The following is a 26846-nucleotide window of genomic DNA, read 5'->3' on the forward strand; positions in this document are numbered from 1 at the left end:
TTGTAACATACATTCGTGACGCAGGTATATATACACCCCCCCCCGACCCCCCCCTTGACGCAGGTATATATACACCCCCCCCCCCTTGACGCAGGTATATATACACCCCCCCCCCCTTGACGCAGGTATATATACACCCCCCCCCCCTTGACGCAGGTATATATACACCCCCCCCCTTGACGCAGGTATATATACACCCCCCCCCCCTTGACGCAGGTATATATACACCCCCCCCTTGACGCAGGTATATATATACACACCCCCCCCCTTGACGCAGGTATATATACACCCCCCCCCCCTTGACGCAGGTATATATACAACCACCCCCCCCTTGACGCAGGTATATATACACCCCCCCCCCTTGACGCAGGTATATATACACCCCCCCCCCCTTGACGCAGGTATATATACACCCCCCCCCCCTTGACGCAGGTATATATACACCCCCCCCCTTGACGCAGGTATATATATATATACACCCCCCCCCCCTTGACGCAGGTATATATACACCCCCCCCCCCTTGACGCAGGTATATATACACCCCCCCCCCCTTGACGCAGGTATATATACACCCCCCCCTTGACGCAGGTATATATACACCCCCCCCCTTGACGCAGGTATATATACACCCCCCCCCCTTGACGCAGGTATATATACACCCCCCCCCCTTGACGCAGGTATATATACACCCCCCCCCTTGACGCAGGTATATATACACCCCCCCCCTTGACGCAGGTATATATACACCCCCCCCCCTTGACGCAGGTATATATACACCCCCCCCCCCTTGACGCAGGTATATATACACCCCCCCCCCTTGACGCAGGTATATATACACCCCCCCCCCCTTGACGCAGGTATATATACACCCCCCCCCTTGACGCAGGTATATATACACCCCCCCCCTTGACGCAGGTATATATACCCCCCCCACGCTGCTGGGCTGGGGGATGTGCTGCGCTCCCGGCTGGTGACGTCCAGGCCTGGGATGGCTCCCCGTCGCCCCCGGACAGGCAGGATACCGCCGCCGCCATGTGCTCTCCGCTCTCAGCTAGCGGTTCTCTCCGCCGACGTAACAATGGAGCTCGGCGAGCGGCGGCTGACATCACGGCGCGCCATTACTGGACCCTCCCAAAGCGCTTACCAGATCTGTAGAAGGCAGCGATGTCTGCCGAGTCCTTGGCCGCCTCCTCCAGCCCTTCCCCGGCCTCACTGCTGCCCGCCGCCGCTGCCGGGGGGACGTGACTGGAGCTGTTCATCCTGCCCCAACGGTTACTGCGTGATGAAGAGAAAGGCCGATGCGTCCCCTCACCGCAGCCGCCGCCGCTTTGTCCTCGCTGCACGCTGTCACGGCGCCATTCCCGTCACACAACCGCAGTGAACGCCAGCCAGACGGTCTGCAAGCGTCAGCTATGGCGGAGAGTCCTGCGGCGCCCTCTACATGTCATGCGCAGAACGTCCAACCTCAGAGAGCGAGAAGAACGGGGCGAAGAGCCGAAGAACGGGGCGAGAACGCCAATCACTGCCCGCTAATCACAACAACAGCGTCACCGGCTGCGGCGAACGCCTCGGTGGGTGGAGGAAGGGGCGGGGCTTGGTGGGCAGAGGACGGGCGGGGTGGGCTCGGTGGGTGGAGGAGGGGGCGGCGACGAGAGGTTCGGTGGGTGGAGGAGGGGGCGGCGACGAGCGGCTCGGTGGGTGGAGGAGGGGGCGGCGACGAGAGGCTCGGTGGGTGGAGGAGGGGGCGGCGACGAGCGGCTCGGTGGGTGGGAATGGGGGCGGTGACGAGCGGCTCGGTGGGTGGGAATGGGGGCGGCGACGAGCGGCTCGGTGGGTGGAGGAGGGGGCGGCGACGAGCGGCTCGGTGGGTGGTGGAGGGGGCGGTGACGAGCGGCTCCAGTCTTGTGAGAGCTCGTTTCGGCTCTTCTACCACAAAAGTACAGTTTGCTGCTGCGACACCTAGAGGTTGGCCATGGCAGCAGCGCAGCAGTGCGCCCTCAAGCGGTGGTCAGGAGGACAGGATTCCCCACGGATAAGTCACTTGGACCTGAGACAGTTTACAAACCTCCGATTTAGGCCTCATGTCCACAGGCACAGACAGTTCCCCTAGGCAGGATCCCGCAGCGGATTCCCCCCGGCCCACAGACATGAGGCCAAAAAATACATTTTACTCGCCTGTCCGGACGCTGTGGGTCTCCTCCGTCGTGGCTGGTATTCCTTGCTTCTGGATAGCGGATCGCTCAGGACGCCAGCGGCGTGCCGTGTGCATGCACCATGCCTTCTTTTTTTTTTAAACTCCTGCTTTCCCGCGGTCGCGGATTGGACGGCTTCCACTGGCTTCAATGGAAGCCGCGGGAGCCATCCATGCGGGAAAACCACATAAAAATGCAGCATGCTGCGGTTGTTTCCCTGCACATGCGATCCGCACACCGGCGAAAATGACATCCGCAGTTATTTAATTACCTCCGGGCACCCAATGATTCGCTATGGGCGCAGATCGCACATGCAGGAGACCCGCGCAGATTTTGTAAATCAATTTATGCCATGGACATGAGCCCCTAGCTGTACATCAGCCTGCAGGAGGTGGTAGGCGTCCCGTCAGCCTGCGGGCGGTGGTAGGCGTCCCGTCAGCCTGCGGGCGGTGGTAGGCGTCCCGTCAGCCTGCGGGCGGTGGTAGGCGTCCCGTCAGCCTGAGGGCGGTGGTAGGCGTCCCGTCAGCCTGAGGGCGGTGGTAGGCGTCCCGTCAGCCTGTGGGCGGTGGTAGGCGTCCCGTCAGCCTGCGGGCGGTGGTAGGCGTCCCGTCAGCCTGCGGGCGGTGGTAGGCGTCCCGTCAGCCTGCGGGCGGTGGTAGGCGTCCCGTCAGCCTGCGGGCGGTGGTAGGCATCCCGTCAGCCTGCGGGCGGTGGTTGGCGTCCCGTCAGTGTATTTGATCTAGTCGGTGGCACGTTGGACCCCCCCCCCCCATCCCCATCAAGCTGTGCCGTTGAACTCCACCCTCCTCCCCATCCCCAGCGAGTAGCAGAGTCGGACCCCTCTCCTGGTTGATTGGAGTTTTGGACCCCCAGGCAAGCGCAGCCGTCAGACTACCTACCTCCCCTCGAGTAGGAGTGCAATCAGACCTGCTCCCACCCGTCGAGCAATGCTGTTGGACTACACCCCCCCCCCAAGTAGTAGTGCCGTTGGATTACCCACCTCTCCCCCCCTCCCTTCCTCGAGTAGTGGTGACGTCAGACCCCACCCCCCATGCATCGAGCGGTGCCATTGGACTACCCCTCTCATCCCCCCCTTCCTCAAGCAGCGGTGCTGTCAGACCCCCCTCCCACTCATCGAGCAGTGCCATTGGACTACACACCTCTTCTTCCCCCTCCCTCAAGTAGCGGTGCCATTAGACCCCCCCCATCGAGCGGCTCGTCGGCCCCCTCCTTCGAGTAGTGTTATTTCTCAGACAATAAAGGCATCTAAGCTGCTCAAGACTACAGAATAACTGTCCAGCGAGGAGTTTTCATCACTGGATCCTCTCTTGCTTGATGTTTTTTTCTCAGTCACCATTGCACAAGAAAACCCCTCAGGGTTGAGCGAGTGGCCGGCTGGTCCAGTGCCGGTGACCAGACCTCATGTGAGTGATGTTGCTCAGTCTCACATTCTAAGGCCGCTCTCGCAGGCGGTTTTCACAGCGCTTTAGCAGACGTTTGAGGCTTCTCAGACAAGCGTTCTAGCTCATCGACCGCTGTCTCTTCTATTTTAGTGCGTTGCGGCGCTTTTTAATGCACCGCATAACCCACCACAATAATGGGGTGCGTTCAAAATGCTGTCGAATGCGCTCAAAAACCGCCTGCGTGAGACTGGCCTAGTGGGGATTCGCAGAGACACTCATCCATAGCAAGCTTGCTCATTTGATCCTATGCTGCGCTCCAGCGTCACGCATCTAATTTCCATGCAGGGAAACTGCAATCATGAAAGGGCAGGCATCTCTAAAAGTGGCCGCTCAGCATAAATGGCCGAAAGTATGTAGTCCCCTCTCCTAATTTTTGTGTTCAAGTGTTTCATCAACACAGTCTAACAGGTCAAGCAACCCCCATAGACAAATAGTACCCTGTTTCCCTGAAAATAAGACAGCATGATTTTCCAGAATTTTTGAGGATGCAAAATGATTTTTCAGGCTTTTTGAAGATGCTTGAAATATAAGCCCTACTCCAAAATTAAGCCCTGTTAACAGTTAATTTAAAAAGTCAATTTAAATAGTGTCCAGGCAGCTATACATGTAAAAAAAGTTAAACCTTTTTGAAGAAAAATTAATATAAGACACTGTCTTATTTTCGGGGGAAACACAGTAGTAGTAATTTGGGTCTTCCTGCAAAAACAGTGAGTTTAGGCTACACAGGCGCACGGCTTCCAGGACTGCAAGTCTCAGACAAGTTCTGCAACCAAAAACATTTCAGCAATGGCCGTTCCAAAACATAATTTTCTGATACTTATCCAATAACGGAGTTGTTGACAGCAACCAATCAGAAGTTAGATGCACCTTTTCATTCTATAATTATTTAATCTTCCATATTGTAGGCTCACATTGAAGTCATGAAAACTCTGAACAGACACATTTGGGATTAAGTAGTAAACCAAAAAGTGTTCGCTCACTCTCACACGGGGGGATCCACATTGCGTGTCACGCATGCGACACGCAATGCCAGCAGACCATTGATTTGTATTGGACCACTCACACCTGCAGTTGTTTTATACACACGTTCTGTCTTGGTGCGTATCATGGCACATACACGCCAAGAAAGTGCATGGAGATTAGCGGCAAGTACTAATGTCATGCTAGTTGCCCGCCGTGTGAGCCCAGCCTTAAACCACAATATGTCTTATATTCTGAAAAGTAGTCCCCTTTTGCTCTGATGACCGCTTTCTTCACTCCTGTCCTTCTCCTTATCAGCCTCATGAGGTTGTCACTTGTAATAGTTTTCAATTAAAGGGAACCTGTCATCAGTTTTTGTTACATGGTAAACCACGTACACCGCTGAAACAATGATGTCACGGGCATTCAGTTACATTGTTGTACATAGCGTTTCAAGCATCCCTGTAAAATCCAAGGTACAACAGAAACTGCTCATGCGCCAATCCTGAAGGTCACGACTAGAGATGAGCGAGCGTACTCGCTAAGGCAAATTACTCGAGTGAGTATTGCCTTTTGCAAGTACCTGCCTGCTCGTCTCAAAAGATTCGGGTGACGGCGGGAGGCAAGGAGAGCGGGGAGGAGGGGGGGGGATCTCTCTCTCTCCCCCCTTCCTTCCCGCTCACCCCCCGCTCACCACCGCTGGCACCCGAATCTTTTGAGACGAGCGGGCAGGTACTCCCAAAGGGCAATACTCACTCGAGAAGTTTGCCTTAGCGAATACGCTCGCTCATCTCTAGTCACGACGCATACACAAGATTTAGGCTATGGCAGCAATGACATGGAGAATTTCTCAAAACAATGGCAGCACTCCAAAGGTGATGATAAAGGGAAAAAAGGCTTCTAATAGGAGACGACTCACCTGGTGTGAACTGCCTATCATTGGTCAGTGTTAGCGGTGAGATTATACTGCTTTACTGTTAACAGGCACCCCTCGTCCTTCCAGGACAGCCAAAGTTGGAGAGCATCTGTGTACCTCCGCAGGGAAACTCACTCTGGAAAAGCGTCATATAAGCAAAATCAGAAAAAAGTCCCAGAGGTTCAATGAGGAGCATTCAATCAATATATTTGATTGAATAATGTTGGCACTTACATTCTGGGGGTATCCCGAGACAGAGAACCCCCTTAAAATCCTAGATGTGCCTGGAGCCAATCCCTGGTGTGGGAATGAAGTCCAAGGTCCCAAGTTCAGGGCAAATCGCCTGTTAAGGTTAATAAACAATAAAACATAAAATTGGGCAAATAAATGTGCAACACGTTTCAAAGGCTTTACCTTCTTTATCAAGCACAAAGGGTTTGTTATGTTAGTCTAAATATTTGCTAGTTTGTGTGTTTTCAGGTGGCCAAATTAAGTGTTAATGTTCACACATTTTAAATGTCTGATCTTTATTAGCACTGCATCTTTATTTATAGGACAAAGTTAAACAGAGCATATTCTTGGGAAACTGGAGTTGATAACGTCAAGGTCGTCAGTCTGGTAAGTATATGGGTCTCGGGGGACGCTAATACTCCTGGGGCTGATATAGGGGATACTACTAGTAATAGTTTACTTTATATCGGCCCCAGTAGTAAAAGCATTACTATTGGAGCCAGTGTAGGGGGTCACTATTACTACTGGGGCTACTGTGGAGGTCACTATTACTGCTGGGGACGCTGTGGGGCTCACTATTACTGCTGGGGCTACTGTGGGGGTCATTTTTACTACTGGAGCTGCTGTGAGAGGGGTCACTATTACTGCTAGGGCTACTGTGGGGGTTACCATTACTACTGGGGCCACTGTGGGGGGTCACTATTACTTCTGAGACCACTGTGGGTGTCACTATTACTACTGGGACTACTGTGGGGTCACTTTTACTACTGGAGCCACTGTGGTGGGTCACTATTACTATTGTGGGTACTGTGGGGGTCACTATTACTGCTGGGGATGCTGTAGGGGGTCACTATTACTGCTGGGGCTACTGTGGGGGACACTATTACTACTGGGGTCACCATGACTAGAGGCTGCTGTGGGGGTCACCCTTACTACTGGGGCTACTGTGGGGAGTCACTTACTACTGGAGCCACTGTGGGAGTCACTTTTACTACTGGAGCCACTGTGGGAGTCACTTTTACTACTGGAGCCACTGTGGGAGTCACTTTTACTACTGGAGCCATTGTGGGGGTCACTATTACTACTAGAGCCGCTGCAGGGGTCACTATTACTGCTGAAACCACTGTGGGGGTCACTATTACTATGGAGACCACTGTGGGGAACACTTATTACTGGGGCCACTGTGGGGGCCACTATTACTACTTGGGCTACTGTGGGGGGGGGGGGTCACTATTACAGCTAAGGCTGCTGTGGGGATCACTTACTACTGGGGCCACAGTGGGAGACACTATTACTATGGAAACCACTGTGGGAGTCACTATTACTACTGGGGCTACTGTGGAGGTTACTATTACTACTGAGAGGGCACTATTACTGCTGTGGCCACTGTGCAGGTCAATATTACTGCTGTAGCCACTGTGGGGGTCACTATTACTACTGAGAGTGCTGTGGGGGTCACTATTTCTACTGAAGCCACTGTGGGGGTGATTATTACTACTGAGGCCACTGTGCGGGTGACTATTACTACTAAAACCACTGTGGGGGTCACTATTACTGGGGCTGCCGTGGGGGTCACTTTTACTACTGGAGCCGCCGTGGGGGGTCACTATTACTACTGGGGCTACTGTGGGGTCACTATTACTGCTGAGACCACTGTGGGTGTCACTATTACTGCCGAGACCACTTTGGGGGTCACTATTACTACTGGGGCTACTGTGGTGGTCACTATTCCTACTGGTACAGCTATAGGGGTCACTATTAGTACTGGAGCCGCTATGGGGGTCACTATTAGTGCTGAGATCACTGTGGGAGTCACTATTACTGCTGTGGCCACTGTGGGGGCCTTACCGCCTCTATCAAAGACACACAGGATAAGTTACCAAAAACGTGGCATTATTGGATAGAGTTCCTAAACTTGCAGGAATATAAGAATCTTTATGGTCAATGAGACCTCTTGATTCCCCATCCTGGGTAAAAGTTCGTGTAACCAAACCCTTCACTTCCACTCCCTCCCCCCATCCTGATAAAGTTTCAGGTGTATGTTTTTTTTTCTTTTCTCTCTCTCTTCCTTCTGTGTCTACCACTCCTCCCCCCTTATACCTATCCTCAGTCCACCTTTCCCCCTTCTAAGCCTAAAGCCCTCTTCTGCTGGCTCCTGTGTGCAAGCAGACAATCCTCATCATAAGGGAATACTTATGTTTAATCTGTTTATTCAATTTTAAATCTAACATACAAAGGTATACAGAGGTACAGTCATAGGCGTAGCGTCAGGGGGTGCTGGGGTCGCCATGGCGACCCGGCCCGTGAGCTCAGGGGGCCCCGGAGCCGCCCTCCGACATACCCCCATGCACATTCAGTGCATTAATGGCTGACCTTTCTTTCCCCCGCATGATGCGGCAGTCAGAACAGCCAGCCTGAGAGGAAAAGCAGGGAGGTACTTACATGGGCCGGCAGTGGACCGAGCCCTGGGGTAAGTGTGTATCTGTGTGTGTATGTGTGTGTGTGTATCTGTGTGTGTGTGTGTGTATCTGTGTGTGTGTATGTGTGTGTGTGTGTATATCTATGTGTGTGTGTGTATATCTGTGTGTGTGTGTATCTGTGTGTGTGTATCTGTGTGTGTGTATGTGTGTGTATATCTGTGTGTGTGTGTGTATCTGTGTGTGTGTGTATATCTGTGTGTGTGTATATCTGTGTGTGTGTGTATCTGTGTGTGTGTATGTGTGTGTGTATGTGTGTGTGTGTGTGTGTATGTGTGTTTGTGTGTATCTGTGTGTGTGTATCTGTGTGTGTGTATCTGTGTGTGTGTGTATATCTGTGTGTGTGTATATCTGTGTGTGTGTATATCTGTGTGTGTGTGTATCTGTGTGTGTGTGTATCTGTGTGTGTGTGTATCTGTGTGTGTGTGTATCTGTGTGTGTGTATATCTGTGTGTGTGTGTGTATCTGTGTGTGTGTGTGTGTGTGTATATCTGTGTGTGTGTCTCTGTGTGTGTATCTCTCTCTCTCCCTCTCCTTCTCCCTGGATTTACTGTATTTATTTGCACCCTTTACACGCAATTAAAAACCGCATCAAAACCGCATGCTGTTATTAATAGTGTCTGCAGCTCCTTTAGGGTGACCGCCCACTACATTTTTTTTTCACGGCTAAAATAACGATCGCGCAAAATCGCAACTTACCGCGAAATCGCGGTTTTGCGTGATCGTGATTTTAACATTACAAGTCCCATAGACCCCTGCAGAAAAAAAAAACGCTGCAAATTTCGTCGTGAAAAAAACCTGTAGTGGGCAGTCACCCTAATACCGTACGCGGTCTTTAAATACTGCATGCAGGTTTTTATGTGTCTTAATTGTGGTTCTAAAGTGCAACATAAACATGAACACACCCTAAGGCTGCTCTCACACGTGTTCAGAAAACGCAGCTCAAAATCGTGGCATTTTTACCGTAATTTCGAGCAGCGTTTTGGAACACAGGTTACAGCATTTGACAGCACTCTTCAATGCACCCCATCATTGTGAAGGGTGATGAGATGTGTTAAAAACCACAAAAATGCAGGAACAGAACAGACAGCTCTCGAAAATCACAGTGTTAGAAACACCATGTTCGAGCACAAATTTGAGTCACCTCATCGAAATCTAAGGGAGTGTTGTACCGCGGTTAGTACGGCACTCGGGGCGCTGTGCTAATAGCGGTAAAAAGAGGTGCGTGTGAGAGCGGCCTGCGGGGCTACAAACAAATATTCATGTAGTGCAGGAAATGCATCATGTTTGGAAAGATTACGCCAAGGGACAGATCATGTATGCAGCACGATCTAGGTATGGGTACGGGGGAGTGTGGGGTGGAGGCCCGGGGTGGGGGGGGCCCCGAGCTGAACCTTTGCACCCGGGCCCCTGAACCTTTAGGTACGCCCCTGGGTACAGTTATATATTTTTAGAGCATGGCTCGAATTCCATGGCAAGAGTTGTACCAAATAATTGTTTGTAACTTTTCCCCAGCTTTTCTCATAGTCCTTTCAATACCGTAACAGTATGTGTAGGGTTTTCAGCCATTTCTTTGATAATAGGCTATAGAGTTACTTTTTATACCATGAGACTCTTTGTCAGAGCAAATTGCTCATCATGGAGTTATTTGTCATGCAAAATCACTTTCGTGTACTATCGCTTTACAGCTGAGAGAACCCAGTATCGTAGCAACTTCAGAGCGTACTAATGGTAGTATAGGCTGTAGAAAAAAAAGCATAGAGAAAAGCTAGGAAATAAAAAGAGAGCGATAGAGACGGGGAATGAAGAGAAGAAGAAAAAAAATAAAGGGGGGGGGGGGGATAAATAAATGCATATATGTATTATCGGGGATGGGAAGGGGCGATAAGGGAATACTTAGGTAGAACATTATTTCAGTTAACAGGTTCCAAATTAGTTTGACCTTGTATAACGATACATTCCTGTACCTGTCCCATCCTACTGTTGTAGATAGGGACAAGCTTATGAAAATATGAAACTTGCATTGTTAAAACAGTCCCAAATTTCTGTGTGTGAACATTTATTTAGATGAAGAGGAATGTGTCCCCCTCCCCTCTGCATCTGTATGTTATAATTATGTGCCATCCAAACTAGTTTCATTCAATAACCTGACGAAGGGGGCAAGATATCCCTGAAAGCTCGCTGTAACATCATGCATTTTTGTAAGTCATTAAAAGGTCTCATATCTACAAGATTACTTGGTTTCTCGCTCTGAGAACAAGAGGTAGACTGCAGGAAATGCTCAATCGCCATTTAACTTGATAGCATACAGTAAGCCAGATTGCCATGTAGAAGAGCAAAAATGTTCAGGTGCACGCTGATTGAACAGCCACTCAACTCAACCCAGGGTGAGGAAGGGGTGACTGCCAACAGACCCAGCCTGCACTATAAGAACTGATACCAGGAAGACCACCATAGATATGTGCGTCACACATACAGGGGTACAACCCGCACTGACTAAGCAGTGGATTGCCCTGCATTATAAGTGTGCCACACTGGCATGCCAGCGAGCACCTGAACATTTTTCTCACCCTTGCGGACAGAGGAGCGGTTGGCGTTGTGCAGTCCAACCCCCGTGACTCATTTACGTCGGTGGGTGTTGGACTGTGCAACAACAGCAGATTTCAACCGCCAGACACTGATCATGCCATTGATACTTATACCAAGCTAGTCTTGCAGGATTTATTGGCATTGAGAACACTGCAATATAGATTTAAGTGCAGACAGAATCTTAGTAAGAACAACCGAGATTTGATCAGAACACTGAGTGAGCATAGTAGCATAACAGTCAGAATAGCTGACAAAGGTGGCGCCGTCATGGTTCTGGACACTGATTATTATCACAGTGAGATCCTCTCTCAGTTAGCTGATGAGTCGGTTTATGAGGTGTTACCAAATAACCCATTGGCGAGATACAAGAATGAGCTGAAGGAGGTTCTTAATGATGCGTTACTAGTGGGTAGGATAGATAAGCAATTGTATGACTTCCTGCTACCTTCTTTTCCAATAGTGCCTATAATATATACTCTGCCCAAGATACACAAGAATTTGTTAAAACCCCCAAGGTCATTCCATCATTTTCGGGAGGGGATAGTTATATAATAATGTCTCTCATTTTCTAGATAGAGTGTTGAGGCAATTCATCGTGGAAGCCGATTCTTATTTACGTGATACATCTGATTTCTTGGTAAAAATACAGAAAGTAACGGTTTGTGAAGGTGCCATTTTGGGCTTTTTCGATGTAATATCATTATACACGATTATTGATCATGAGATGGGCATATTAGCCACCAGATACCATCTGTTAAGATCGGAGCTCACAAACGGGTGTATTGAATTTATTACTACTTTGTTATCTTTCGTATTGAATAATGACTTCTTCCTGTATGCTAACAAGTTTTACCGCCAGAAACAAGGAACAGCCATGGGGTCTAATGTGGCCCCGATGCACGGCAATTTGTTCATGTGTTACATTGAGGACACGTTTCTGTATACTTCCACATCCTGGACCAAGGTCCAGGTATAGTGGAGGTATACAGATGTGTTCTTCATTTGGAATGGGCCAGACACTGAGTTAGCAGAGTTCCATCGGGAATTAAATAATTTCCGACCGGTACTGAAGTTCACCTTGACCTCTTCTCGGGAGTCATTGCAGTTCCTGGATGCTTTAGTCATTAAACAGGACACTAGTCTAAAAAAGGGATCTATTTTTAAAACTTATGGATCACAACAATTTGGTGCATTTCAGTAGCCACCATCCACCAGACATGATCAGATCTCTGCCCTAGAGCCAAATGCCCAGGGTCAGACATATTGTGGATGATGAGTTTTTGGATCAACGTCTATCACTCATGTGTGAGAAATTTTACAAGAGAGGATATCCGAGGGACAGCATTGTACAGCAAAGTACGAAAGCTCAGGAAATGGACCGTGGGTCGTTATTGGTGCCAGTACCTGGTAGTGACAGTTCACCACGCATTTTATTTGTGTTTACGTATGGTCCCTTCAGCAATGGAATAAAACATATTAATGAGCATTGGCATCTTTTGTCCCGTTGCCATCCAAACATTGCTGAATTTGGCCAGACTCCTAGAATGGCTTACCGGAGGGGATGTAATCTGAAGGACCAACTAGTACACAATATGCGTCACCCTGAGCCAGGCACCACCCAATGGACTCTGCCACCAGTTAGGAATGGTAATTTTTTGTGTCTTAATTGTGTTTCCTGTAACAATCTTAACCCCTTAGTGAACAAGCCTGTTTGCGCCTTAATGACCAGGCCAAATTTTGCAAATCTGACACGTGTCACTTTAGCATGGAAAAACACCAGAAAGGTTTTGCATATCCAAGCGATTCTGACATTGTTTTTCACATTTCCAACTGCAATATCTCAAATATGTGCAAACATAATATAGAAATTTTTGCTAAGATATATATTTCCATCCGTTTACTTTATTTTGGGCGCACATTGGAAAAACTTTCGTTTTTTTTTTAACCATTTAGGAGACTTACAAATTTAACATGGCTCATAGGAGACAGAATGATAGATCCCCCCACAAGTGACCCCATTTTAAAAACTACACCCTTTAACGTATTCACTGAGGGGTGTCATGAGTATTTTAACCCCACAGTTTTTTTTCAGGAGTCAATGCAATTTAGAAGAGAAAAACTAAAATTGGATACCCCTGTTTGTCCCGTGCTCAGAAACATACCCATTGTGGCCCTAATCTTACGTCTGGATGCACAATGGGGCCCAAAATGAAAGGAGCAACCGGTGGCTTTCGTAACAGAAATTTTGCTTGAAGGAGATTTAGGCCCTATTGCACACTTGTAGAGCCATTGAGTGACCAAAACGATGGAGAACGCCCACAAGTGACCCCATTTTGAAAAGTAGACCCCTTAACGAATTTATCAAGGGGTACGATGACTTTTTTGACTTCACAGTTTTTGAATGAATCTAAGCCAAGCCGAAAGAAAAAAAATTACGATTTTCATTTTTTTGGTAATTCTGTCATTTTAAAAGCAGTTTTTTTGTACAGCACATATATGAATGAAGACTTGCACCCCAAAATGGATACCCCTGTTTCTCCCGTGCTCAGAAACATACCCATTGTGGCCCTAATCGTATGTCTGGATGCACAATGGGGCCCAAAATGAAAGGAGCAACCAGTGGCTTTCGGAACAGAAATTTTGCTTGAAGGAGATTTAGTCCCCATTGCCCACCTGTAGAGCCCTTGAGTGACCAAAACGATGGAGAACGCCCACAAGTGACCCCATTTTGAAAAGTAGACCCCTTAACGAATTTATCTAGGGGTACGATGACTTTTTTGACTTCACAGTTTTTGAATGAATCTAAGCCAAGCTGAAGGAAAAAAAATACGATTTTCATTTTTTTGGTAATTCTGTCATTTCAAAAGCAGTTTTTTTTGTACCGCACATATATGAATGAAGACTTGAACCCCAAAATGGATACCCCTGTTTGTCCTGTGCTCAGAAACATACCCATTGTGGCCCTAGTATTACGTCTATATGCACAATGGGGCCCAAAATGAAAGGAGCAACCGGTGGCTTTCGGAACAGAAATTTTGCTTGATGGAGATTTAGTCCCAATTGCCCACTTGTAGAGCCATTGAGTGACCAAAACGATGGAGAACCCCCACAAGTGACCCCATTTTGAAAAGTAGACCCCCTAACGAATTTATCTAGGGGTATGATGACTTTTTTGACTTCACAGTTTTTGAATGAATCTAAGCCAAGCAGAAGGAAAAAATTATGATTTTCATTTTTTTGGCAATTGTTTCAATTTAAAAACTGTTTTTTTTGGACAGTGTACATAGGAATGAAGACGTTCACCCCAAAATAGATACCCCCATTTGTCCCGTGTTCAGAAACATACCCATTGTGGCCCTAATCTACTTAAAGGAAACATAGCTAGGCCTATAATGGAAGGAGCACCTATTGGATTTCAGGGTACAACGGAATAAATTCCAGTCCCCATTGCTCACTTGTAGAGCCATTGAGCGGCCAAAACGATAGAGAACCCCCACAAATGACCCCATTTTGAAAACTAGACCCCTTAACAAATTCATCTAGGGGTGTACTGCATATTTTGACCCCAAAGTATTTGAATGAATCTAAGCAAAGCAAAAGGAAAAAATTACGATTTTCATTTGTTTGGCAATTTTGTCAATTTAAAAACTGTTTTTTTTTTACAGTGTACATAGGAATGAAGACGTTCACCCCAAAATGGATGCCCCCGTGTGTCCTGTGTTCAGAAACATACCCATTGTGGCCCTAATCTACTTACAGGACACATGGCTAGGCCCATAATGGAGGGAATGCCCGCTGGATTTCAGGGCACAACTGAATAAATTCCAGGCCCCATTGCCCACTTATACAGAAAAAAAATTGACTTCCTAAAAATAACCCCCCCACCCCCCCGCCATCCCCATTTTTTGGCATTCCCTAAATATTAGATAAAGGTAATAATATAAACTGCGTTTTATGTCCGAAGACAGGGGTAATTACGGAGGCTGCTTGGGATGGGCACATGGGGCAAGAAAACCGGGTATCCCCCCCCCTCCTCTCATGTATTTTGGGGGGTATTTCGTAACCTCAGCGGCGGGTATGGGGTGTAAAAAGTGGGGCTCTGTGAGGCTTTGTAATTTTGCTGCGGTGCGGCGGTCTCACAGAGAAGGCGCTCAACAAGCTGCTCCTGGAACTGCAGGAAGGCGAACGTTCCCGGGGCTTCTTGTAAATTACATATTACAGGTAGCGGTCTGAATAACGCCGGGCTCACGTGGCCGTAGGTGGAATCCGCTTGCGGAGGCCCACAGCGGATCCCAGCTGTGAGCCTGGCTGTGACCCTGCGTACGGCCGCGTAATGTACTGCGCATAACTGCCTACTCACACAGGCGGTTTTTTGTTTATATTTCCCGTGCCGTCACTTAGAGATGACCCGGGTACCCGCAGCCCATACACAATGTGTTTGCATATGGGCTGCGGGTATATCCGCGGTCATAGAGCACAATGGGCTCTAGGTCGCGGATATCCGCGGTAAAATATAGCATGCCGTGTTCTGTTTCTGCGAGTGGATTACGTAATTCCGACCCGCTAATTGGGGGGAATTGTGTGATCCAATGCATGCGATTGATCCGTGGATTACCGCTGATCAAGCGCTTGCAGAACCCGTAATTCCTCTCCGGTCATGTGTGACCGGCCTAATGTTAGTTCGCTACTTTATCATGTGACCGGGGACCGCTCAGTGAGGCCACCGGTCACTGCTCCAAGCACTCAGTGACCCTTGGTCGCTGGGAGCAAGGAGATTTAAAATTTCCTGGGCTCCCCGGCTCCTGCGAATGTGTCCGGCATTTTGCTGGCGGGCGCATGCGCAGCAGCCGGAAGGGTCCATGGAGGATAATCGCATCTGGATTCAAATGCGGAAGCCTCCAAGAAGATGTTTCATCTCCCCCCACCGATCGCATCGGTGAGGGGAGATGAAACTGCCACTTTTTAAAGAACTTTTACGTGATCGCCATTATGCATTGGATAACGGCGATCACGTGACCAGTAACTGCATACCGCGGCTCCCCGTGACATCTCCAGGCTCTTGGCTACCTTTGGTAGCCAGCAGCAGGGAGATTTAAAATTTCTTGGGCAATCTTTCACTTTTGCGCATGCGTCCGCCATCATGCTGACGGGCGCATGCGCCGAAGCTGGGGTAAGGTCCACGGATCAACATCCCACCAGGGAACAAATCCGGGACCTTGGGTACGTAATTTCATCCCCCCTTACGGATACAATCCGTAAGGGGAGATGAAACTTTAACTTTTGAAACTTTTTTTTAACTTTTAACTTTTTTTTTTTTTACTTTTTTTTTTTTTTTTCGTTCAAAAATATTTTATTCGTTTCTTTTCAATAGAAAACATACATTTGTCTTACATGTACCGCTGAGAGATAACATGTGTTAGTGAGAATTGATAAACTACAATAAACTCTTTCTGTGACAAATTCGGGCATGTTTCCTTTTTCCCAACTTAGACAGATTTTACTGTCCTCGCCATACAACACTTAAACCAAATCAACAACAAGACTGACAAACAGGGGACAAGGGGACGGGGGGGGGGGGGGGGGAGGTTTGAGGTTATTGGGGGGTGGGGGGGGGGGGTAGGGGGCACTGAGGAGCGTTTTGGTTTGGTCGAGCTTAACTCCGAGGGGAGCCACACCCAGAATCGAGTCCCCTCAGGAGCGTACCTGATCGCCTCTATAACTGTCCCGTAGCCACCCAATTTTTAAATCTTTCAGTAGACCTGAAGATAGTCCACACTTGCCATGTGTGATAGAATCTCTCCTGAGTGTCGCTCTCCTCTGCCCCCAATTCGTCAAATCTCATGAGGCTATTCAGTTCCTCGACCCACATCGCTCTTGTGGGCGGTGTCGTGGTTTTCCAGAGTCTAGGGATGACTCTTCTAACCGCCAGAATGAAAAATCTCAGGATACCTTTCTTAACAGTTTTGATTGAACCTGGGAGGACTGAGAGAAGGGCCATCTCCTGAGTAAGAGTTAATTGAGACTTGCAGATATGGTTGTATAATTCAGTAGTTTCTTTCCATAGGTCAGACACTGCCGAGCAGTTCCACCATATGTGGGACATGCTCCCTCTCTCCGTGTTGCATCGCCAACAGGTAGGGGGTGTCTGGGGAAAGATCTTGTGTAGAAGGTCGGGCGTTCTGTACCATCTGGATAAAATTTTAAAGTTTAGCTCTTGGGCTCTGCAAGCTGGGGACATTTTGTGGCACAGGGTCCAGGCCCTCTCCCAGTCCTCGTTTGTTAGACTGTAACCCAACTCTTTCTCCCAGGCATCTATATATGGGGGGCTCTGGGCCTCCATCTCCCGACTCCGCAACAGCTTGTATAGGGATGAGATCATGTGCCTCTGTGGTGAAGCTGACATGACCATTTGTTCGAAAGGCGTAAGCTCACCTGCCAAGTTCACCTGGGGGACCAGGGACCCCACGAACCCCCTCAACTGGAAGTATTGCATCCAAGAGCCGGAATGTGTTATTCCTTCTCCTATGATCTCTGACAGTGGTTTTACATTTAGATTAGTGATCACGTCTTTAACTCTTGGTATTGGCGTTGTGTGTATGCCTAGTATGGGTACCCCGTTCAGCGTTGTTTCGAATTGCGGATTGGTTATGAGGGGGGTTAATGGGCCTGGAACTATGACCATGTCGTTTTTTTGGCCAAATTCTGTCCAAGTCCTGAAAATCTGGCTTGCGAACGGGGAAATATTGGGGATTGCTTTTATGAGTTTGGGTGGGATCCAAGCAGCCCCTCTCTGGGTACCCGGGACCAGTGCGTGCTCTGCAGTGACCCAGAGTTTGTGGTTCTCTTCTTTGAGTAGATCTAGTATGCAATTTGATAGGCAAGCTTTATAGTAAAGGGTGAAATCGGGTAAACCCAGACCCCCCCTCTCCTTCTGTCTGGTGAGGAGCGAGAATCTCATCCGTGGCTTCCTTCCCCTCCAGACAAACGCCGTGATGAGGGTGCGTAGGCGTTTTAGGTAGTAGTTTGGCAATTTCACTGGGACCGTCTGGCATAGGTACAAAAATTTTGGCAGGGAATCCATTTTAATTACATTTATTCTACCACTCCGGGAAAGAAACATAGGTTTCCATTTACTGAGGTCTTTTTCCAATTCTAATAGATATGGGAGGTAATTAAGTTTGAAAGCTTGCGTAATGTCCTTTGGGAGTTGGATTCCCAAATATTTTATTGAGGGGTCTCTCCATTTGAATGGGAACTGTGCCTCTAGCAGTGATGCCTCGGCCTGCGGCAGCGAAATGTTCAGGATCTCTGATTTTTGAGTGTTTATTTTGTAATTGCTGATTCTACCAAATTGTTTGAACTCCTGCAGGATCACGGGAAGACCTACGTGTGGGTTGGCTAAATATAAAAGCAGGTCGTCTGCGAACAATGCCATCTTGTGTTCAATTTTCCCTGTCCGCACCCCTCTGATTGAATCGTTTTGGCGGATCGCGTTCGCTAGTGTTTCCATTGTTAGGACATAGAGAAATGGGGAGAGGGGGCACCCCTGCCTAGTCCCATTTGTTATTTGGAAGGCTTCCGACAGGGAGCCGTTCACTCTGATTCTGGCTGTGGGCTTTCGATACAAGGCCATGATTCGGTCCTTCGTTTTCTGGCCCACTCCTATCTTGTCTAGAGTGGCTGCGAGAAATTGCCAGCTAACCCTGTCGAATGCCTTTTCTGCATCGACCGCCAGAAGACATAAAGGGTCGCCTGTTACCCCAGCTCTGGCGATCAACGATAAGGATTTAATCGTATTATCCCTAGCTTCCCTGCCCGGGATAAACCCCACTTGTTCCCCATGTATCAATAACGGGATGACTTTTTGTAAGCGCGAGGAGATTAGTTTTGCGAATATTTTTATGTCCACGTTCAGGAGTGAAATGGGTCTGTAGTTGCCGCAGACCGAGGCATCTTTCCCCGGTTTGGGGATGACTGAGATATGGGCCATCAGTGACTGCATCGGGAATGGGCAGCCCCGGTCCACTGCATTAAAGGCTCTAATTATTAGAGGGGAGATCTCCTCTCGGAAAATTTTGTAGAATCTGGCTGTAAAGCCATCCGGGCCTGGGCATTTCCCGACTTTTAGGTCTTTGATGATTTCTCCGAGCTCTACCGAGCTGAAGTCCTCATCCAGGCCTGCTGCCTCCTCTGCTGTTATTCTTTTGGGGGCGTTTAGATTCAGGTAAGTCTCCATCTCTTTATCTAGTCTCTGGGTGTCGGGCTGTGTTATATCTTTGATATTGTACAGTTTAGTATAATATTTTTTAAATTCCTCCAGTATGCCAGTTGTGGCGTGTACTGGTTAGCTGTCCTCCACCTGTATTTTGGAGACATGTGTTGTGGCTGATCTAGGATGGAGAGCTCTTGCTAACCAGCTCCCGCATTTATCTGCGTATTCAAATGCCCCTCTGCGCAATTTATCTCTATAAGCTAGGGATCGTTGGTCAAGGATTTTGAGTATTTGGTGTCGTATGGTGGAAATTTCAGCTTTAAGGTCATCTCTTTGGGATTTTTTGTTGGCCGCCTCTTTAGTTTGCAGGTTTAGGATTAGTTTACGTAAGTTCGCCGCGTTTTCTTTTTTGCGCCTTGATCCGTGCGAGATTAGGATTCCTCTAATGACGCATTTTAGGGTTTCCCATTGGATAGGGGCTGATGTTTGGTCATTTTGGTGGTCTGCTATAAATCCCGCTATGGCTGTTTTGATGTCCGCGACGCACACGGGGTCCCGGAGCAAATTGTCGTTGAGTTTCCACGAGGTGCCCCCTGTGCGCTCCAAACGTCTCGAGAACCCACAATAAACTGGGGCGTGATCTGACCATATAAAGTCGCCCAGGGAGCACCTCGGTGCGAAGTCCAACAGGTCCTGCGTGACCAGGATCATGTCTATTCTGGTATATGTGTTGTGAACTGCCGAGTGGAACGTGTAGTCCCTGGTCCCCGGGTGAAGGATCCTCCAAAGATCCACCAAGTGTAGGGCGTTAAATGTTTTTTTGAGTCGCTGTAGTGCCGAACGGGAGATAGAGGTCCTACCTGACGAAGAGTCCCGCTCTGGGTTCAGCACCAGGTTCCAGTCCCCTCCCAAGATGATTTTGGATCCACCTGCGAACTCTGTCAAGGTCCTCAGTATCTTGATGGCGGTTGGTACCTGTTCCTGGTTAGGGAGATAAATGTTAGCAAATGTACATATCATATCAGACATTTCTATTTTTAGAAAAACGAATCTGCCTTCTTGATCTATCGCGGAGTCAATTACGTTATGCCGAAGTCCTCTGTGCAAGGCAATAGACACGCCTCCTGCTTTCTTCGTGGGGTGGGGGCTGTGGAACCAGGTGGGATAAAGTTTGGATCTGCATGTTGGGATACTGTCTGCTCTAAAATGGGTTTCTTGGAACATGGCTACCTGAACCCTTTTCTTATGCAGGTGGTAGAGTATCTGGCCTCTCTTCTGGGGGCTGTTTAGGCCCTTGGCATTGTATGTGCTACACGTCAGTTCAGCCATGTTCCTTTTTGGTTAAGAAGTGCCATCTCGTGGGTTTCTGTCCGCTCTCAGCAGTGGGAGGGGATTTGGGAGGAAGGGTGGGGAGGGAAGACACACGGGGGAAGCTATACAAAAACAAAAACAGATAGTTAGTAACAAACTGTAAATCTATCGTGTCCCGATAGTTTGCGAGGGCTAACTGCGCCGACGCCATAACCTCTTTTAGCCGAAATCAACAAACCTACGAGCTTTCGCTCCCAACCCCTATGAAACCAAACATAACTGGTGCAGTTAGACTCTGAGACCCCCCAGACCCCAATCAAGTCCCGGTTTTGTCTTTCCCCCTGCCCTTGTGGCTCTCTCCTCCGATCTTGTAGAGTATTGCCAGCGTATTCCCTCTCAGGTTGGCTTCGCTGGCCTGGGCTTCTGGTTTTCCCTGCTTTCACCAGGCCTCTCTCTTCGTCTACGTGGTCTGTGATCCACCGTCTGCCACTCGGATCTTGGCGGTAATGTCAGGAGAGATGACGACTTGGGCCAGTCTGGCAAGGCTACGAGTGGCAGTTCAAAGGTGCCGAGAAATTTGGGTAGGTCTCCCAAACCTCGAAATGTGGCAGATTTGCCTCCTTTATTGGCGTGTAACTGGAACGGAAAGCCCCACCTGTACATTATTTCTTTTTCTTGCAGTAGTGTGAGAAGAGGTTTTAATGCCTTTCTTAGTTGGAGGGTGCGGCGTGATAAGTCTGTCAGTATCATTAATGGGGCACCTTTGTAGGATAGGTCTTTCTCTCTTCTGGCTTGCTGCAGAATTTGCTCTTTCAACTTGAAAAAATGCACTCTGCAAACTACATCCCTCGGTCTGTTTGGGTCGGTAGATCTAGGGCCCAGGGCCCGGTGAATTCTGTCGATCTCCACTTCAGAATCTGGCGGTCTCTGTAGTAGGTTGTTGAAAAACTCTTGCGCCCACTTGTCTAGCTGGTTGTATTCAATCTCCTCTGGAAGACCTCTGATTCTTATGTTATTCCTTCGGTGTCGGTTTTCCAGGTCGTCGATCGTGTTGTATAGCTCGGAGATTTGCTGGGAGTGCAGCGCCAGCTCGCGTGCGTGGTCATTAACGGTATTAGAAACTATCTCTTGTTCACCCTCCACCTCCTCCAATCTTTGCCCCATGTGGCGAATATCTTGTTGTAGTTCTGCAATATCCTTTCTGTGGGATGCTTCCATTTTTTGGAATAGGCCATTAATTTCGCTTTTTGTGGGGAGCGCTCGCAGATGCTCTTTCCAATCCCACTCTTCAGGGGGGGCTTCAGATCTCGGGGGGGGGAGGGGGGGGAGAGGCTCAGTCGCTCACTCCTGCTCTTCCTCTGCTTCACGGGTGCGGATGCAGTGGCGCTTGTGACTGGCGTTGGTGACGGGGGAGCGGATTCTGCCGAGCTGGAGTCCTCCAGGCAGCCTGTCTCAACTGTTGTCTCCCTTCTCCTGGGACCTCTGACTTCTCCCCTTATCTGTGGGGTATTTAGGGACAGGGAATGATGCTGGTAGGGGGGGGGCTCCCTTCCCCTGCTGCTGCCGTCTGTGCTGTGACCCTTTCTCCCCTGGGGACCTCTGGTGTGGGATTTTCTGCCTCCCTGCCTTCCTGGCTCAGGGGTAGGCTATAATGCTGCCTCTCCTGGGGCTTGGGGCCAGATAGCGTGGGGATACATTCCTTACCCCGCTCTGAAGTCGGCTCCTCCGCTCCTGCCGCCGCTCTGTTTGCCGGCATTCCCCCCCCCGCTGTGTCTGCTTGCGGAACGTGGTGGGACTTGGTGCCCGGCTCCGCTTCCCCTGCCGCTCCGGAGTCCGTCCGTGCTTCCCCCACGTGTGCCGCTCTCCTCTCTGCCGGCGGCGCCATCTTGGATCCGACACCGCGCTTCCCGCTCTCCCCTGCGCCTCGGAGAAACGCCTCTAAGCCCGCTCCCCGCCGGGTCGGCGTCTTCCCGGGGTGCTCCTGCGACTTCTTCTTTACCATCTCCGGTGAGAGGGGTCCTGGGGTCCCTTCTGGGTCTCTTTATGTAGCTTGGGGCCGGGAGCGAAGTGAGTGCACGTCTCACTCGCACATCTGCTGGCCACGCCTCGTGTCTTTTTTTTACTTTTTAACTTTATATGATTACCGTTATCTGATGCATAACGGTGATCATATGACTGGAAACCACATACAGCGGTCCCCAGTCATATCTCCCTGCACTCGGCTATCTGTGACAGCCGGGTGCAGGGAGATTTTGAATTTGCCGGGCTCGCCGGCTTCTGCGCATGCGCGCCACATCGGCGCATGCGCAGAAGCCAGCGGGGGGTCCTGACACCGGCCGGAGGACATCGGCGGACCTGAGGTGAGTATTTTCACCTCCCCTCATGTATCGGATCCATGAGGGGAGGTGAAACTTTTCTGTTTTTACACTTTTTTTCACTTTTCCGCGATCGCCGTTATCCATTGGATAACGATGATCGTGGTCCCCGCTGACATCTCCTGCCTCCCGGCTACCTATAGGAGCCGGGAGCCAGGAGATTTTAAATTTCCCGCGCCGCCGAGCCTTCTGCGCATACGGCTGACGTAATGCGGCCTGGCGCGCATGCGCAGAAGGACGGCTATGGGGCCCAAAGCATCGGGACAGCGGGGAGCCGTGCCGTGGACCTCGGTGAGTAATTTCAGCTGCTCCGATGGATCCGATCCATCAGAGCAGCTGAATCTTTAACTTTTATTGCAGTTTTATTTACTTTTTTGCGATCGGCGCTATCCATTGGATAGCGCCGATCGCAATGCCAGGGGGGGGGGTCCGAACAGCCCGGGATGACAGCTCCATGCTGTCAGCTACCTGCGGACACCGACAGCATGGAGCTGTCACGTCCACAGCCCGAGGGGCTTTATTCTCTGCAGGACACATGTTTTTACGTCCTCAGAGAATAAAGCCCACTTCGGGAGGACGTAAAAACACTATGGGCTGGTCGTTAAGGGGTTAACAAAGGTGATAGATTTACTTATCCGTGTACAGGGGCGTTTTATTATATGAAGGGCCGGTACACGTGCTCCTCGACATATGTGATATATGTAATTAATTGTCCATGCGGTCCGATGTATGTCGGCGAGACGACAACTGAGGTCAGGAAAAGTATTGCTAATCATAAAAGCAATATTAGAACACGTAAAACAGACCTACTGGTTCCAGAACACTTTGTGGAATGTGGCCACACGGTGAGCCAATTGCGGTACAGGGTAATCGATTCGGTACCTCTTAACATCAGAGGGGAAAATAGGGAGAGACAATTGAGGTTGCTTGAATTAAAATGGATTTTCGAATGGGATACCCTGATACCCATAGGGTTTAACATAGAATATAATTCGTTAACCCATATTTTATGAATTTGTAACACAGAGGAACATGGTATATAATCTTTTGGCTTTTCAGGATAATATTTGCATAATTGTTAATAAAATGCTCATTGGCGTTTTTTATTGTTACAGATTCCCGGGACAATTGATGCAGATTGAAAAGCTAGTGGTCCACGGCGGGAGAAAAAATGGGTGCTTTTGGCTGGTCCGATTGATGCAATGATCCATAAATGTTGCTGAAGATCAAGAATAAATCAGCATTGCACAGGGGGACACTGATGTGGATCCTTAAAGGGGTTGTCTCGAGGAAGCAGTGAATTTTTTTTTGCCCAGTCCCCCTAATTAAGCAAACATTACTAAGCCCACCTGTAAATGACTTTTCTAGCTGGTTTGTACTTACCGTTCCAGCGTTTCAGCAACTTATAAAAATTTTCCCAAGATGGCTGCCGGCTCTTTTCCCATCGCTTGCTGTAGCCCGACGTGCGCGCTCCCGAGACGCTACCAGCTGTGTCTCCCTGACAACCAGACGCCCCGCAGCCGCCGACCGGACCCCTGGATTGAACACGGCCGACCAGTCACCCACCGCCAGGCAGCAGGTAACCGGCGCAGCCCCCCCCCCCCGCGGCACAGCGGCAGCCCCCCCCCGGCACAGCGACAGCCCCCCATCACAGCGGCAGCCCCCCCCCGGCACAGCGACAGTCCCCCCATCGCAGCGACAGTCCCCCCATCGCAGCGACAGTCCCCCCATCGCAGCGACAGTCCCCCCATCGCAGCGACAGCCCCCCATCACAGCGGCAGCCCCCCCGGCACAGCGACAGCCCCCCCATCGCAGCAACAGTCCCCCCATCGCAGCGACAGCCCCCCCATCACAGCGGCAGCCCCCCCCCGGCACAGCGACAGCCCCCCTATCGCAGCGACAGTCCCCCCATCGCAGCGACAGCCCCCCCATCACAGCGGCAGCCCCCCCGGCACAGCGACAGCCCCCCCATCGCAGCGACAGCCCCCCCATCGCAGCGACAGTCCCCCCATCGCAGCGACAGCCCCTCCATCACAGCGACAGCCCCCCCATCGCAGCGACAGTCCCCCCATCGCAGCGACAGCCCCCCCATCACAGCGACAACCCCCCCCCCGGCACAGCGACAGCCCCCCCCATCGCAGCGACAGTCCCCCCATCGCATCGGCAGCCACCCCCGGCGCAGCCCGCCCCCGGCGCAGTGGCAGCCCCCCCGGCCCATCACTTACCTGGGCGGCAGGACGGCGGGACAGCTGGGCGGCTTCTTGGGACAGCTGGGTGGCTCTGTACCTTCCTCTAACAGAGGATGGTACAGAATGGCCGCTCCAGCGCGCTCCCGAGCAGTGACAGCTCGTCTGCGCATGCGCAGAAGAGCTGTAGCGGGGAGCACACTGAAGCGGCTCGTGCTGAAAGGAAAAGAACGGACTGCGCAAGCACGTCTAAAAAAGCAAGCTGCCAGCGAATTTAGACGGAACCATGGAGACGAGGACGCTAGCAACGGAGCAGGTAAGTGAATAACTTCTGTATGGCTCATAATTAATGCACAATGTACATTACAAAGTGCATTAATATGGCCATACAGAAGTGTATAACCCCACTTGCTTTCGCAAGACAACCCCTTTAAGGAACTGATCTTTTGAAATAAAAACATTTTTCCTTGCCATTTTTGGTTTGGAACACTTTATGTTGTCATTCAATAAAGGATAGAATGTACGTTTTTGGATATTGGTTTGTCTATCTTTGGTATTAGAACGGCTCATTTAACAATGGTATGTTTGGTTATTTTGTCAGTTGAGTATCCTGAAGGGGTCCAGATTTGAAGTATAAATGTTAACTTGGATTTGCTAACAACATAATTTGGGCTTAAATAGTGCGATTTAATACTTATGCTTGCACTTTTCCAGATATGTGAAGTCTTCTATTATCATTGGTTTGTGTCCCCCCTCTTTACATCTCTGAATACCTTGACCCTGTACACACTGGTGGTTTATTAAAGGAGATGTCTCGAGGAAGCAGTTAAATTTTTTTTTTGCCCAGTCCCCCCCATTAAGCATACATTACTAAGCCCCCCTGTAAATGACATTTCTAGCTGGTTCGTACTTACCGTTCCAGCGTTTCAGCAACTTATAAAAGTTTCCCCAAGATGGCCGCCGGCTCTTTCCCCGTCGCTCGCTGCAGCCCGACGTGCGCGCTCCCGAGACGCCGCCAGCTGTGTTTCCATGGCAACCGGACGCATCGCAGCCGCCGACCAGATGCCCCGCAGCCGCCGACCAGACGCCCACCGCCAGGCAGCAGGTAAGGCGCTAGCCCCCGGCTCCCCAGCGCTAGACCCTCAGCCCAGGTGAAGGCCCCGGAGCCCAGCGCTAGGTTCCGGAGCCCAGCGCTAGTTCCCCCGGCCTAGCGGCAGCCCCCCCCGGCCTAGCGACAGCCCCCCCATCGCAGCGGCAGCCCCCCCCGGCCTAGCGACAGCCCCCCCATCGCAGCGGCAGCCCCCCCCCGGCCTAGCGACAGCCCCCCCATCGCAGCGACAGCCCCCCCGGCCTAGCGCTAGTTCCCCCATCACAGCGGCAGCCCCCCCCCGGCGCAGCGACAGCCCCCCCGGCGCAGCGGCAGCCCGGCGCAGCGGCAGCCCCCCCCGGCGCAGCGACAGCCCCCCCCGGCGCAGCCCGGCGCAGCGGCAGCCCCCCCCCACAAATCACTTACCTGGGAGGCTTCTCGGGGCTGCTGGGCTGGGCTGGGCTTCTCCGCTGGGCAGCTCCAGTTTCTGCACCTTCCTCTAACAGAGGAAGGTACAGAATGGCCGCTGCAGCGTGCTCCCGAGCAGTGACAGCTCGTCTGCGCATGCGCAGAAGAGCTGTAGCGGGGAGCACACTGAAGCGGCTCGTGCTGAATGGAGAAGACCGGACTGCGCAAGCGCGTCTAAAAAAGCAAGCTGCCAGCGAATTTAGACGGAACCATGGAGACGAGGACGCTAGCAACGGAGCAGGTAAGTGGAATAACTTCTGTATGGCTCATATTTAATGCACAATGTACATTACAAAGTGCATTAATATGGCCATACGGAAGTGTATAACCCCACTTGGTTTCGCGAGACCACCCCTTTAACAATTCAATAAATATGTTT

General features: G+C 50.2%; 1 protein-coding gene and 1 long non-coding RNA gene across 4 annotated transcripts in view; one reads left to right on the plus strand and one right to left on the minus strand.

The window, feature by feature from the left end:
• TRIO (trio Rho guanine nucleotide exchange factor) overlaps nt 1–1276 on the minus strand; it is a 259897-nt gene extending 258621 nt beyond the window's left edge. For all 3 annotated transcript variants that reach the window (XM_066585716.1, XM_066585718.1, XM_066585717.1), the window contains exon 1: nt 1145–1276. In XM_066585716.1, the coding sequence (XP_066441813.1) occupies nt 1145–1259 (115 nt within the window). In that variant the 5' untranslated portion in view covers nt 1260–1276. The remainder of the gene's footprint in view (nt 1–1144) is intronic.
• Nucleotides 1277–1483: 207 nt separating this feature from the next.
• Nucleotides 1484–23989, plus strand: LOC136587179 (uncharacterized). The gene is made up of 3 exons (XR_010787430.1): nt 1484–1571; nt 6086–6149; nt 23842–23989. It is a non-coding gene; the product is annotated as an uncharacterized lncRNA (long non-coding RNA).
• The last annotated feature ends 2857 nt before the right edge of the window (nt 23990–26846 follow it).

Source organism: Eleutherodactylus coqui, chromosome 12 (assembly GCF_035609145.1).
Source record: "Eleutherodactylus coqui strain aEleCoq1 chromosome 12, aEleCoq1.hap1, whole genome shotgun sequence".
Lineage (NCBI taxonomy): Eukaryota > Metazoa > Chordata > Amphibia > Anura > Eleutherodactylidae > Eleutherodactylus > Eleutherodactylus coqui.